The 13,747-nt window shown below is 40.0% G+C and overlaps 2 protein-coding genes across 2 annotated transcripts; both read left to right on the top strand.

Annotated features, from left to right (window-relative positions):
* Nucleotides 1–4,154, top strand: si:ch211-195b15.8. The gene is made up of 5 exons (XM_010902260.3): nt 1–256; nt 497–604; nt 763–922; nt 1,425–1,548; nt 2,074–4,154. The coding sequence occupies exons 2-5, from the start codon at nt 503–505 to the stop codon at nt 3,311–3,313; spliced, it is 1,626 nt and encodes a 541-aa protein (XP_010900562.2). The 5' UTR covers nt 1–256; nt 497–502; the 3' UTR covers nt 3,314–4,154.
* A 1,662-nt stretch (nt 4,155–5,816) lies between these two features.
* rras (RAS related) lies at nt 5,817–13,208 on the top strand. The gene is made up of 6 exons (XM_010902259.5): nt 5,817–6,728; nt 6,898–6,985; nt 7,465–7,567; nt 11,116–11,224; nt 11,508–11,626; nt 11,796–13,208. The coding sequence occupies exons 1-6, from the start codon at nt 6,642–6,644 to the stop codon at nt 11,881–11,883; spliced, it is 594 nt and encodes a 197-aa protein (XP_010900561.1). The 5' UTR covers nt 5,817–6,641; the 3' UTR covers nt 11,884–13,208.
* The last annotated feature ends 539 nt before the right edge of the window (nt 13,209–13,747 follow it).

Below are 13,747 nucleotides of genomic sequence, written 5' to 3'. Positions count from 1 at the left end.
TCGCGCAGGTATAGACATACAACAACAAATAATGTTACAGTCGCAGACAGGACAGGGAAGGGGAAAGCGAAGTTAAGAGAGAGTTCCATGTACACTGATTATTGAATAGTATGATAATTTGTTTTTGGACATAGCAAGTCTGTAGGATTCTTCGTGCATTTGCTTTGAGACCATTCCGTTGATTTATATTGAGTTGCGCGAGTTGATTTGTGCTATATTGCAACAAGCTTCCTTTTGGAGTAAGACGGTTTTCACTGTAAGTACAATGTAACATTTAGCATTTTATTGCATTCTATATTTATTTATTATAATCCAATGCATGTAAACTTTTTGTCACAAAAACGTATGACGTAATGGAAAAAGTACCTCATACTCCTTCTGCAAATGACCAACTTATTGTTTGACTAAATCCTTGGCAATATTAAAGAAATGCAAATATATTGTATTACAGTCAAAGTTCCATGCATTTCACACGCTCTTTCCTTTTGTACAAAAGACAGAGATGGTGTTCTACAGAGAGAGAGAGAACGGGACTAGAGAGCGACCACCCCTCTCTCTTATCCTACCACATCTTTACCTGGGTGCAGAGACTGACGTAACGCAGGTTATTGTTTGTCTGATTGTTTATCTTATAGCCTGTTCCGGGTTCGGTATAGTCAAAATCGTAATTTTTGCACATGCACTATTTTAGTTACCATTACTAATGATAACATTGATGTTTCTCGCTCCGTTCTCTCATACTCTTTCACTTCTACGCTGCAGGATTGCCTCGTCCCCCGCGGGATTTCCTACGTGCTAAGCGTCAGCCGCTGCTGCCCGCAGCCTACTTTCCTTCCTGGTTCGCAGTATCTCCGCATCCCGATCGACGACTCCCTCCGAGACGACTTGCTGCCCCATATCCCGGAGGCATTGCGTTTTATCGGTGAGAATGAGAGTGTGTTAAATGTGTTAAAACATGTTGTCTGTATGCACTCTGTTCCTATAGTACAGGTGTCATGTTTTGGACAAAATATCGGGCTATTACTTTGTCATTAGAGATTTGACCTGATCATATGCAAGAAGAATAACTACCGCGCAAGGACATTTCTGCAGGTTATCGTAATGTCTGCATTATTATGGATGCGTTACATACAGGGGACTGACTGGCAAAACCGCTGAGTAGTCAGTTTAAGTGATGAACAGTTATTGATCCGGGTTTCGTGGAGACCATTTATGGTCCTATGGTTTCAGAAATATCGAATATTGTTGCAGCCCATTCAATAAACACAGACTGTTGATACAAGGTTGCAGGAAGCCCATTCTAGAGAACTGGAATATGCTCTGTGTCCATTGCACAATTGGCTGCAGTTAAAACATACAGGCAATACAGAATTTCAAATAAATAATTTACGTATTATCTCTTTCTTTCTCACAATCTCTTGAAGATGGGGCAATGTCCTCAGGTGGATCTGTGTTGGTTCATTGTGCTGCAGGAATCTCTCGCTCCCCTGCCTTGGCTGTGGCCTACATTATGTATAGTTTGGAGATGGACCTTGACCATGCCTATAGGTATGTCATTCTGTCTGTCTGTTTCTCAGTCTGTCTTTCTGTCTATCTTGATGCCTCTCTTTCTCTCTGTACTCATGTATTTGATTGAGCGTGAGCGTGTGTCTGTATGTGTGAAAATCCTGTGCATATGAAGCAGGGATGGACAACTTGAATGGTGGTGGGGGCCACATTTATGTACTGGTCATCAGGGGCCCGCAGATTAACTTGGAACACACACACAAACATCAGCACAGTCTCAGCTACACTTAGAAAGACATCACAACAGTTTTCTGAGAACCTGAAATTACTGTTCTATATATAAACATGCAAAAAATTATTTCAAGTCTATTTCATGTTTTGTTTCTAGCATAGATTTTGGTTCCAATACTACCTTTACAACAAATGAAAGGTCAAACATGATATATATATTTTGATCAATAATATTTTTGTGTACATATCCTTTTACAGTATTCTAAATTAATCAGAGGGCCGCACAAAGAGGGGATGGAGGTCGCAAATCTAATCGTTTCTGTTCCTCAATTTCAGATTTGTGAAAGAACGCAGGCCTTCGATATCACCAAACTTCAATTTCCTGGGTCAACTGCAACAGTTCCAGAGTACCCTCACTCAGAAAGCATCAAGCGAAGAACCCACAATCCAGCCTATCAGATCGCTGGCCACATGCCTGCACTCAACCAATGAAAACATTTTCCGCTGTTCCTCTGTCCCCCTGTCAGCCAATCGGAGCATGAATATTCCAGACAATGGCTGTGTTGCCAAGGACTTTTCAGACATTGCTATAGTGCCCAATATGGACAATGAGATTTCCATTTGTAACACAGGGAATGTAGAGCAGAGGTTTTCAGGTGAATCCCAGAGTCTGTCAGAAAAGCCACAGCAAGATAAGAGCAGCGCAACATCACAACTTACGCTTTCTCTCTCCAGCCAACTCAGGATGCTCACTCTCAACCTGAACCAAAACTACAACCAGAGAGAGCCGGACAGCCTCTGCGATCCTAAGTATTCAAGCTTTAACGAACAGCCAACAGCAAAGCCCACCACACTACAAATCCCATCAGGCTTTGCATCTCTCTCTGAGAAACGCAAGAGCCTCACCCTATCCCTTACCCCTGTGAATGCAATACCCCTTACTCCCCACCAGAATGTGCTAGAGAATAGCAACAGGAACAGCAATGGCAACCAGCCGACACGATCTAGCGATTTCAATGTCGTCCACAAGAGGGAGTCGGGATGCAACGGTGGTTCGAAGATGCAGAGTAGAAATCCTCTCATCGGAGGCCTTTCCTCTGTGCAGAGAAACGTAAAACACCAAGAGACAATTACATCCTGTGTCAAAGCAGCAGTTCGTCCCAATCGCAGCTCCTCCAGGACCCAGGCAAAGGGAGAGAGAGAGGGAAAAGACTATGGAAAGCAAGAGCCCAGCCGTCATCAGATGGCAGTGAAGGGGAGGCCCAATTTGACTCCAAAGGCTGGGAAGGACCACAGCAAGGAAAGAGTAGGTGGGCGTACACTGACAGGGAGCCTGAGCAGCGATTCTGTTATGAGCGGTTGCAGTACCGTAGTTGACCTGCAGGTGTCACCATCTGCTAAACAGTCTGTATCTGCAGTGAAGGCTGAGGAGGGGATTGATGCTGAACAGGGCCTATTGTCTCCTCTTAATCTGACTGTCAACAAGCTGCTGGGTTGGGGAGAAAAGATGCTGCTTGGTGTGCTACTTGGCCCCCGGATCAAAGTGGGACAGCCCGCTTTGTCCTATAGATGCTGATATGGGGAAGAGTCCACCGGGGAGGGGGGGTGTTAAACGAGGGTGTCAAGGGCAGAGTACCCCTGTTTTAGGACTGATAAAGGCCAGGAAATTTAATGAATGTGTGTTTGGGTTAATGTGTTTGTGTACACATTACTATACTTGTGAGGACCAGACCTTCAAAAAGTATATTCATCAATGGAAAATCTGGTAAAGTGAGGACATTTGGCTGGTCTACTGTTACATAAAAACATATTTATATATATTAGGAGTTACAGTTAGGTTTTGGGTTGGGAGTGTGTTTTGGTAACAGTAAAGGTTAGATTTTAGGGTTAAAGGAAAGTAGGTTTTTTGACGTTTTTGCATTGAGTTCGGTACGAACAGACACTGTAGCAGTACACGTCCACCAGAAACAATGACTTAGACTGCTGGACCACCCTAGTCAACAAAAATGTTCAAAGGGAATACATTTTTTCTCGCACAAAGTGCACCCAGGTATAGTAAAAACAAGTGTGTGTTTGTTTGAGGAACTGAAGAACAGAGAACTAACTGCATGTATAATATTTATCTGCCTATATCTTGTTCACAGAGGTCTGACAGAAAGCTTTGTCCTACATGCTTATTGTTGACTTCTTTCTAAAGAACTATATTTGTGTATAACATATGGGAGGTTTTTTTTCTCCCTACACGATGCACATGGATTAAGTGGCTGATCACCTTGAATCTTATTTATTGACATTGATGTTTATCAAATGATCACTACTATTGTTATTTATTAAATTAATATTTTGCGGATGGTATTTTGGAACTATGGCTTGTAATGAAATCACAGTGTTTATTAAATAATACATATTTTACTTGATTTCTGTTTGTTCTACATTCATTTATTTAATTTGTGGTAACGAACGTTGGGCAAATAAACACTGGTTTTAATACCTGTGCCGACAAGGTGAAAAACCCTTTTGTTTCTGAGCAAGACTAATTGCTTCCAGGTGGTTGCTGTAAATAAGAAAATATTCTTAGCATACTTACCTGGTAAAATAACAGTAAAATGGAATCTCCCTAGGCCAATGAAACACAGTCATTAATTTTGGCTGGTTTTTCACTTGTTGCTAAAATCCAGATGTTGCTGAAAGTCATGTTAAAGTCTGAGGTGTTTTTTTAAACTCTTTTCTAGAGTACTGATCTAGAGTATTCCAGGGCCCAGGACAGTGATTGGAGATGCTGCCTTGTGTAAGGTGCTTTCCTTTGGGTGTGATGTTACATGGGTATTCTGACTATGTGGTAACTAAAGTTAAAAAACTAAAATATTGCCAAATACTTCATATACTAAAAGGAATGCAATCACTAATATGTTGTTTTGGATAAGAGTGTCTACTAAATGATGTATTACATCATATAGCCTAAATGTTATGAAAAAATCTAGCAGAAAGGTGACCTTAAACAGAAATAACGTCTGGTCTCAGAAACGGTGTAAAAGCATGTATAGAAATACAGGGTGCCAATGGATCGAATTTCAGTTGTTCGGACAGTTAAGGCGTGGTAAAAATTAGGACAAATTTCAATAAGGGAGTTCTATTTACAAGAGCTTCCCCAGTGTTGTGGGGTAAACGGGCAAACGTGATGCACCGAAGTCAGCTAGAACAGCAATCTTGGTGCTTAGAATGGTGCTTAGTTTAGAAATATACCTGTAAAAACATTCAGACCCATTACTTAGACGTATCCTACTTAAACCAAATTGATTCTACTGGTCTCGTTTCACCCTTTCCGCAAATTCCTTTCACCGAGGAAACCCGGGACAGATAATTGAATTCCCTCAATGAGTCACATCCGGTTAAAGGGAAGGGTACATTTGGGAGAGGGAGACTAATCACTACATTCATTATCACATTTATCTGTCAAAAACGAATGGAACACTTTACATGCCTACCATCCTAATGTGTCGTTTATTAGTTAGGGTATAGACTACACAAGGTCCGCATTAATCCCTTAGCTCTAATATCAATTTCTTTAATCTAAAATCTGTTCATATTCATCATGATTAACTGAACATCCCAAATGTCCGTCAAATACATTGGCTAAACTTTTAAGTACATCAAAAGGGTCAATTATAAAAATTATTGCTTTAAAAATACTCCGCAAATGTGACGGCAAAGCTTTGTCGACTACTCATCTGCTCTATAATTCTACTGAATGGCCAGCTCTCATTTCCCCCATTGAACAAATTAATGACTAGGCCTACAGCTGGGTTATATGGCCAAATAAGGTAGTACTACGCATCATCTAGTGTGTAATGTTAAGTCGTGTGAATGCTGAAGTTTATCATATATCTTAATGCTTCAACGAAAATCTGATTAGTATGTATTTCTTAATGTATATCAATAAAGGTGTAATATTCAGACATTATGCATTACATTATTTAACGGAGCCTGTACATATCGAGGAAAGAAAGAAAAGGGCCGGGGTGAAGCGTGTGTGAATGTATACAATAAGGAAACGAAACGGCAGGCCTATAGTTTAAACACGCCCACTCGTACATACGCATGAGATTTCGAGAAACTCTTCTTGGTTGAGAAGAAAAAGTTGCCTTGGAGCGATGAAAAAAGAAGCCAGTGAAGACGAAGAAAAAATGAAGAAATCGTTAAGAAAGACTAAGTAGACTTCACAAGAGTTGCGTCCTAAACTGCGTAGATAAATCAGTCTAGAAATAGGCTAGTGATAGTAAGACAACCGCGTTGAATTACATTTTACGGGGAATAAATAATAAAGCTCTTTTTTTTTTCTTCACGAGTCACAAAGTTGGCATCGATAGCCAGGTTTACTCAAGGCGGGTGCGGAAGCTTTCCCCCGGCGAAAAACTGAGATAGGCCTATGAACTGTTAGATCTGAACAATTAGATGTTGTTTATATTTTACTTAGTATAAGCGACATAGGAATGTTGAAGGAGCAGTGATACGAAACTACTGGGGATTAGAGGCAACATTTGTGGGTAGTTTGTTACACTGGGCCAGGCTCAAAACCGTGTAGCCTAGGCTTTTCAATGTTATACGAAAACGATCTATAGATTTTGATTACCATTCGTTTCTGTATTTGGGATATTGAGCAACAATGGTAGGTTATCCAAGTTAAGTAATTGCAAAAAATAGCAAAAGCCTAAACGTTCTCAATCTTGAGTTACCTTGATAAAGGTAGTTTGTTCAATCATTGGCAAAGTGGACTTTACATCTTTTTCGGTCTATCCTTTGGGTAGGTTTAAGTTGCACATTTAGTTCTATCCGTTTACGCGTTTTATCATTCCGTTTTTTAAAGATAGGCTAGACAACATTTTAAAGAGTTTTCCGAGCTAATCATGTCTGCTGAAGAGGAAAGATTTAAACTGGTGGTCGTAGGTGGGGGCGGTGTGGGCAAAAGTGCCTTGACCATACAATTCATTCAGGTAAGACAATCCCTCAACTTCTTAAATATTGCAATTTGTGTGCTATTGGTCTTAAATATGTCACAACTTCTAATACCAGTGTGTTCTAGTTGTGCTTAAATGTTTTTACACATACATTACTATCCTATCCGTTTGTGTTTGCTTTCCCTATAACCACCTTTTTTTACAGTCATACTTTGTATCAGATTATGACCCCACTATTGAGGACTCCTACACCAAAATCTGCACAGTGGATGGAAAAGAGACGCGATTAGACAGTAAGTAACAAAGCAGGTTTACTAACGCTCCTTCCTGTGAGGCAGTTGGTGAGCAAAGCCAACTCGCTGTCCATATGATTCACCCACATTGTCTCTGTTATGACTTGCAGTTGGCATAATGCTCTAAGCCAAGGTGTAGTCTTTTCAGTATGGCAAAATGAAAGTGTGCCCCTCCTATCTGTCTTCATATTCACAGTACACAAACACAGTACACATTGGCAAATGCCCCTACCAAGGTTTACCTTACAGGCAGAAAGCTGAGCAACTTAATGGTAGTTGGTACATATTCAAATTTGTACACCCCCTCAGCATTGCTAACACCATGCCCTGCCAAATTAGCTACACACGATCTGACCTTGGTAGGAATCCAATGTTCCTGGTAATGTTACTTATGCTGTATCCATCATTGTATGTTTCTTTTTATCCATATCAATACTTTCTAATGTGTGTGTGTGTGTGTGTGTGTGTGTGTGTGTAAGTCTTGGACACAGCAGGTCAAGAGGAGTTTGGAGCAATGAGGGAGCAGTACATGCGCTCAGGGGAAGGATTCCTACTGGTGTTTGCTCTGAATGACATGGGCAGGTAAGAACAATGTGCTTTTGGTTGGTTGGAAGTGGTCTGTCTCTGTCACAGGAAAACAGACTCAAACCTGTATTGTTGCCTACAACACACACAGTGATGTAGCAGTAAAAAGGGTGGGGAATAGGTGATTGTTTTGAGGCGAATAAGGTTACAGAACATGTAATCGATGCGTTTTCCAGCAATAAGTGCGTGAACAGCCTTTCCATACTACACATTGAACATAGTTGAGTCCCTGCCAATAGCTTGGATGTATTAAAGCTAATGTATTTATCGGACTTAGAAACTAAGGTCTCGGGAAGGCATCAAATGTTTATACATGAACATTTCTTCAGTGGAGAGTTTTCAGGCGCTCAAGTCATTGTTAGTATTATACTAATACTGTTAAAAAAAAATATTGTGGACCTGGAACTCAGATTGCATAGCAACGCTACCATAACTTGGGGAAGTGAGAACCTTTCTGTTTAACGCTCATAAGTCTATTTTACATTTTGGTCACTAATCAGTTGCCCCTTTCCAGAGCGATACTCATTTACAGGTTGAAATCACAGTGCCCTGAAAAGCACCTGGAACACTGTGCATCACAGGCTAATGTTTAAGCATCTCCCGCATTCTTATGCATCTTCTATTCAAATATAAAATGTGTAAGCATGCTTGAGAAAAAAACAAACATAACCCAAACACTGAAATTGGCAGCTACTATTCAGTTAACTATGCAAAGTTGTAAGATGTTATCATTTAAAGCAAATTAGCCATGTACATTTTAGGCACTTGGCAAACAGGCTCATCCATAGTGACTTCCACATTTTAGGAAACTGCTATATTCAGAGAACATAGCAGTTTCCTAAAATGTGCTAGTTAGATGCCATAACCACTAGGCTAACTGCTGCTTCCTGAAAACAACAGAAAATAAGCTTATACGTTAGGATAACATTAAATTGGCTGATTCTGTAGAATGGGGATGTTGCTTAAACATCAGTCTGTGAGGCAGCAGTGGACATTTTAGGGCATCTCTGTCCTTCCTGTAAAACTTTAATAGTAGGGTGAAAAACAACAAGAATTAAAGGGAGGTCACAAACCCAAGACGTCTTTGGTCATTTGATCATAGACAGTGGGAATACTTATGTCTGAGGAGTTCACTGATGTTTTTGGTGACCAAAGGCACTCAGGGTTTTGAAAAATTAGTCAGAGGACTTTGTAATTAATTCAGAACTGGATATGGGGAGCCATTGATGAGAGGATATGAGTTTGATGTGAGCAGCTTTCCTGGGTCCTGCATCATTGTCCTGAACAAGCGGCAGCTTGATGATGTCTTTCGAGGGTAGGCCACCAAGGAGGGCCTTGCAGTGGTCGAGTCTGGAAATGATGAGGGAGTTGAAACTTTATTCGAGGGAGAGTACAGAGTGGAGTTGCTTCTTCGTCAGGTGAAATTTTTTTTGCAGACTGATTTCATGTGTTTGGAGGAAGTAAGGGGGAGCTCCAAAATCACTCCTAGGTTGATGATAGAGGACCAGATGGAGAAGGTAAGGGTGGTTTTTGGACAGGTTTTAGTGTGGCTGAGTGCAGATGACACTATTGCTTCGGCTTAAGTAATTGTCTGACATCCATCCCTTCATGTCAGCGGGTTATGGTGTTTATGATACAGAGTTTTTAGTTTTTTGGGTACGTGTATGAACATGTATTGCTTCTCCAAATTTAGTCTGCTTTTCTTCTCATGACTGAATTTTCTAGTTATAGCCGAAGTTGCATAAACTTTCATTGGGCTCATGTAATGGAGTTAAGAACCGTAAGCTTCCTCTACAGTTTGAAATGCTGCCGATGCTGCTATCCAGTTGTTATCATGTTTAGCTTAAATAGTTGGGACATTGTCGAAGAGGGTTCATGTGTGTTCCGAAACAGATGAATGTCTGTGGACGAAGCAGAACTTTCAGCAGCATCGTGCTGATGATGGTTTCATTCAGTAGAATCGAAGATGGGATCAGCATGTCTCATTACATGCTGTGCTGCTTTTTATCACTATGTGCTTAACCAGAACGTTAGCTGAGCTACTGTGTCAGACGAGAACACTTCCTCTTCTGTTGACCTCATTCTGCTTACAAATGACCTGTCTGAGAGAGTTGCTAAAACTTGATGTGACAAGGATCCCTTCTCCTACTCTTAAAGCGCTTATGGGACACACTGTCCGTATGGGACTGTGCCTAGGCCAGTAGTTCCCATTTCCAGTCTTTTAGTAACCCAACAGTAGCCCCTGACAAACCCGCCTGATTCAACTAGTTATCAGGCCTTAAATTGTTCATGGGGTATGTTTGTCAGGTGATTGAGTCAAAATGTGTGGGGGTACTCAAGAACTGGGGTGGGGAATCACTGGGCTAGGCTGTAGTTATGTATCCGCACTACAATGTAGCAGTGTTGTGGTACTCAAGTCCAAGACTCAAGTCCAGTCCAGGACTGAAGTCCAATTTGATTCTGTTGACCCGAACACAACCGTAGCTGACTCAGACTTGCCATCTAATATTGAATTGTTGCGTATTTGAATTTGAACAGCTCGGGTTACCAGCAATGTGAAAGACGCACAAAACTAACTGAATTGCATATAGTAAAAGACCAGTACTTATTAGTTTCTACATCACTTTTAGTCTGTAGAAATGTAGGCACTGTTTGAAGGTCTTTTTGCTTTTCTCATTTCCCATAGCTAGGTTCTGTCAAATACTTTCGTTTTCACCATGGAATAAAAAACCTACACAAAAGGCATGTTGGGAATTATTAAAATGTAAGCTCCAACTGTGCAAATATTCTGTTTCAAATTCTCCTTGAGCAAAGCAAAATATACTAGCCCAGATACTAGTGTTCTTTTTAGAACTTAGTGTAAATAATGAAATATCATGAACAATAGCACTTAGAGAATAAATTCTGCATATTTATCCTTTATGTGGAAACTAGGTAAAATCCAAAAACAACAGTTCACATTCAAATAATTGCTTCTAAATCCGGGAAGGTAAAGTATGTTTTATAATGGATATTCAGTGGTTTCTCTATATGGAAATTGATAAGAGAAATAAAATATATTCCCCAAATGTTAACTGTCAAACTAGCTTGCAAAATAGCAATGGTGATATTGGTATGAAAATGTTTTTTGGTAATCTCATACCTGGTGACTGTGGATGTAGCTATAGTGACTTAACTGAGGCTGCAGCGCAGAGGACTTGGAACTTGACTCAAAATTGAATGCCCCCACTACAACACTGCAATGTAGTATGTCTGTACAAGAATGTCTGCATTGTCCAGTCAGGAGGTTAGAATGCAACACATTTATCTGGGACTATGAACACTTTTAGATTATTTTCAGTCACTTCATGCTGTATTGGACAGAGGATTTTGCTGAAAGAGCAGTAGGTTGAATGAAACCCACGCTGCTGTGTTATGTTTACCAGATCAGCCGCTGGACCACCAAAGCTGCATTTGTAACATCAAATGAAGGTACTGGTTTCACTCATCTAATGGGTTCTCCTTTTGGTAATTTTTGTTCCTTTTTTTAAAAAATTTTTTTTTAGTTACAATGAGATCCACAAGTTTCACACCCAGATACTGAGAGTGAAGGACCGGGACGACTTCCCCATGGTGCTGGTGGGGAACAAGGCTGACCTGGAGCAGTCAAGAGTGGTACTGCCCTTTCCTGTCATTGTGTCCTGAACTCCCAATGCTAATGAATCTATGCTGATGTAACACTAGTGATTTTGCCAAACCTTATGCTGTAATCATTCAAATTGACATCCTGCTGGCTCAACGTTTCAGGACTCCAGAAAACAGCCCCTTCTGGAAAGTGTCTAAACATGTTAATTTTGTTTAATACCACCTTTCATTCTTACCAAATTTTACTGGAATAAGGAATTGAAATTGCTATTGTTATTTTTAACCTGAGTGTAACTGTGTGTCCTGTCTGTAGATTTCCAGAGAAGAGGCCCAGGGCTTTGCTAGAGAGAACAGGATCCATTACATGGAAGCCTCTGCTAAGAACCGCTACAATGTAGATGAAGCCTTCTTGGAGGTGGTGAGAGCCATAAGGTACATGCACGTTGTAATTCAACCGTAAGTTGTAAGGGCTTTAGTTTAAATGTTTAGAGCTAGATGGTTTAGAGCTAGTTCATGAACATGTCCATTTTACAGTCAAAATAACCAATGTGTTGGCTTTCTTTGCTTTCTGTCCTTTTTTTTTCTTTATCCCATCTTACAGAAAGTTTCAGGAGACTGAGAGTCCTCCTCTCCCAGTGAACCACCCTGGGAAACGGAAGAGTGGAGGCTGCCCCTGCACCATTCTCTAACCACGCTCCTTTCTCCTGACATAGTCATTGTCATTGTCTTGTCTGGCCTATGAGGGAACTGGGAGGAGAGGGAAAGGGAGGGTACAGGGATAGAAATGCAGGCAACTGTATGGTGAGGTTTGGGGATTGGGGCTGTGTGTGCATGTGTGTATATGAGGCTGCTTTCTAAAACAGTGGGCAATGTCATTGACATTTTTTATAACGGTTTCATTCGCACTTTTAAACAGCATCTAGCAACCTTTTTTCCATTTACTTTTTTTGTATTTGAAGTTTTGTCATTTCATTATTGAGCAAGGATGATAAAGGGACAGGCCTTGAACTAGAAGATCGTTGGTGATGAGTTGACCGATGGACTGAAAACAGAGAAATGGTCAGGGAGGAGAGATTTAACCAGATATAATATTCACGTTCTAAATTGTACTGTTAGTGTCCTACGTTCTTAATATACGTCAGTAGTTGATGTTGGAATGAACAGAATTTCAAAACTAGAGGGTGCTGTCATTCATACAACAGAAAGGAAAGGGGAGCACAGACAAAATTTACAGATGAATGACATTTCTGGAAACAAGGCTGAATGTGGTGAAAGGGTGTGTGTTTTAAACACTGGTACTTTTTGACAGTGTAGTGTCCATGACCACAATGTAACATATGTTTGCACAACGTAAGGACTGGTAGGCAAGAGTAGTTTGACACTAAAGTGCTATTGTTTATTTTAAAGTGACTTGGGTTTTATTTGGGGGAGGGGGGGTGAGTATGGATTGATTATGCGTGTTCAGGTACTTAGGTTTGTGTGCAGGTTTTTAGTCTGTTCTTTGTCATTTTAATGCTGTTTGGATTATTATTTTTTTATATTAATCTCGCACCGCAACAAACCACCTAGGAATAAAAAAAAATAAATATGTATTCAATGATTGTGACAACAATAGTGAAGATTAGCTGGAAAGCGAAACCCGGCATCGTTAAGATCGACCAAAACAATTGTGGGTCCAACAATGACAAATCAAATGCAGTGTATTTATAGACTCGATGCTATATAAGGATGTCTGACATTAAATAACCTGCTTGTTTAGTGAGGGTATTTAGCACAGGTCCTGTAAACCTTAACATTAGTTAGTTTGCCTACATGTCCAGCAAGAAATATTTCATGCAAGCAGGAGAGTCATCTAACTTTCTGAAAGAACTCAAATATGTAACTGATTCAGAATCTATCAGAACTCTTCATGATTCGTTTATTGGTGAGGTGATCTCAAAGTTGGCTAACTTGTTTTCTTCGTGAAATAAAATCATGTTGGTATTTATTGATCCCCACATTTGTTCCCATTGTTCGTCATCTAATTCTTGAACAATGCATCAACTCAGTGTCATTACTGCAATGGAATAAGCCACAGAATTGAACTGTACTTAAGTCAATAATGTAATTATTTTTAATAGTAAAAAGCTGTATGTTTATGTATACCTATGATGAATTTCAAACTATATAGACTTTACACCCTGTAATCTTCTGGCAACTGTATTTTGTACTTAAATAAACCAAAGATTTTTTGTACACCACACATTATGTATTAGTGTAAAAAGTGATTTTTTTTTAAGCTAAGCGTGTTTTTGTACATAATGTTTTCACCGTTTCGAAATGATCGGAAACAGCCAAAACTTTGGCTTACTAAAAACAAGTGGGAACATTATTTACTAAAGGAAAGCATCGTTGATCACAGAAAATGCAAGACCTCTAGTGGATGAATTAAGAAATGCTCACCATAATAAAGAACAAAAAATGTAATAGATCGGTAAAGACAATTATCCAGGGGCTGAGGTTTGAAGGTGTATATATGCGACTACCATCCACAGAAGGCTCCGCTGCGAAGTG

This window comes from Esox lucius, chromosome 11 (assembly GCF_011004845.1).
Source record: "Esox lucius isolate fEsoLuc1 chromosome 11, fEsoLuc1.pri, whole genome shotgun sequence".
Lineage (NCBI taxonomy): Eukaryota > Metazoa > Chordata > Actinopteri > Esociformes > Esocidae > Esox > Esox lucius.
This window is presented reverse-complemented; position numbering and strand designations above follow the sequence as displayed.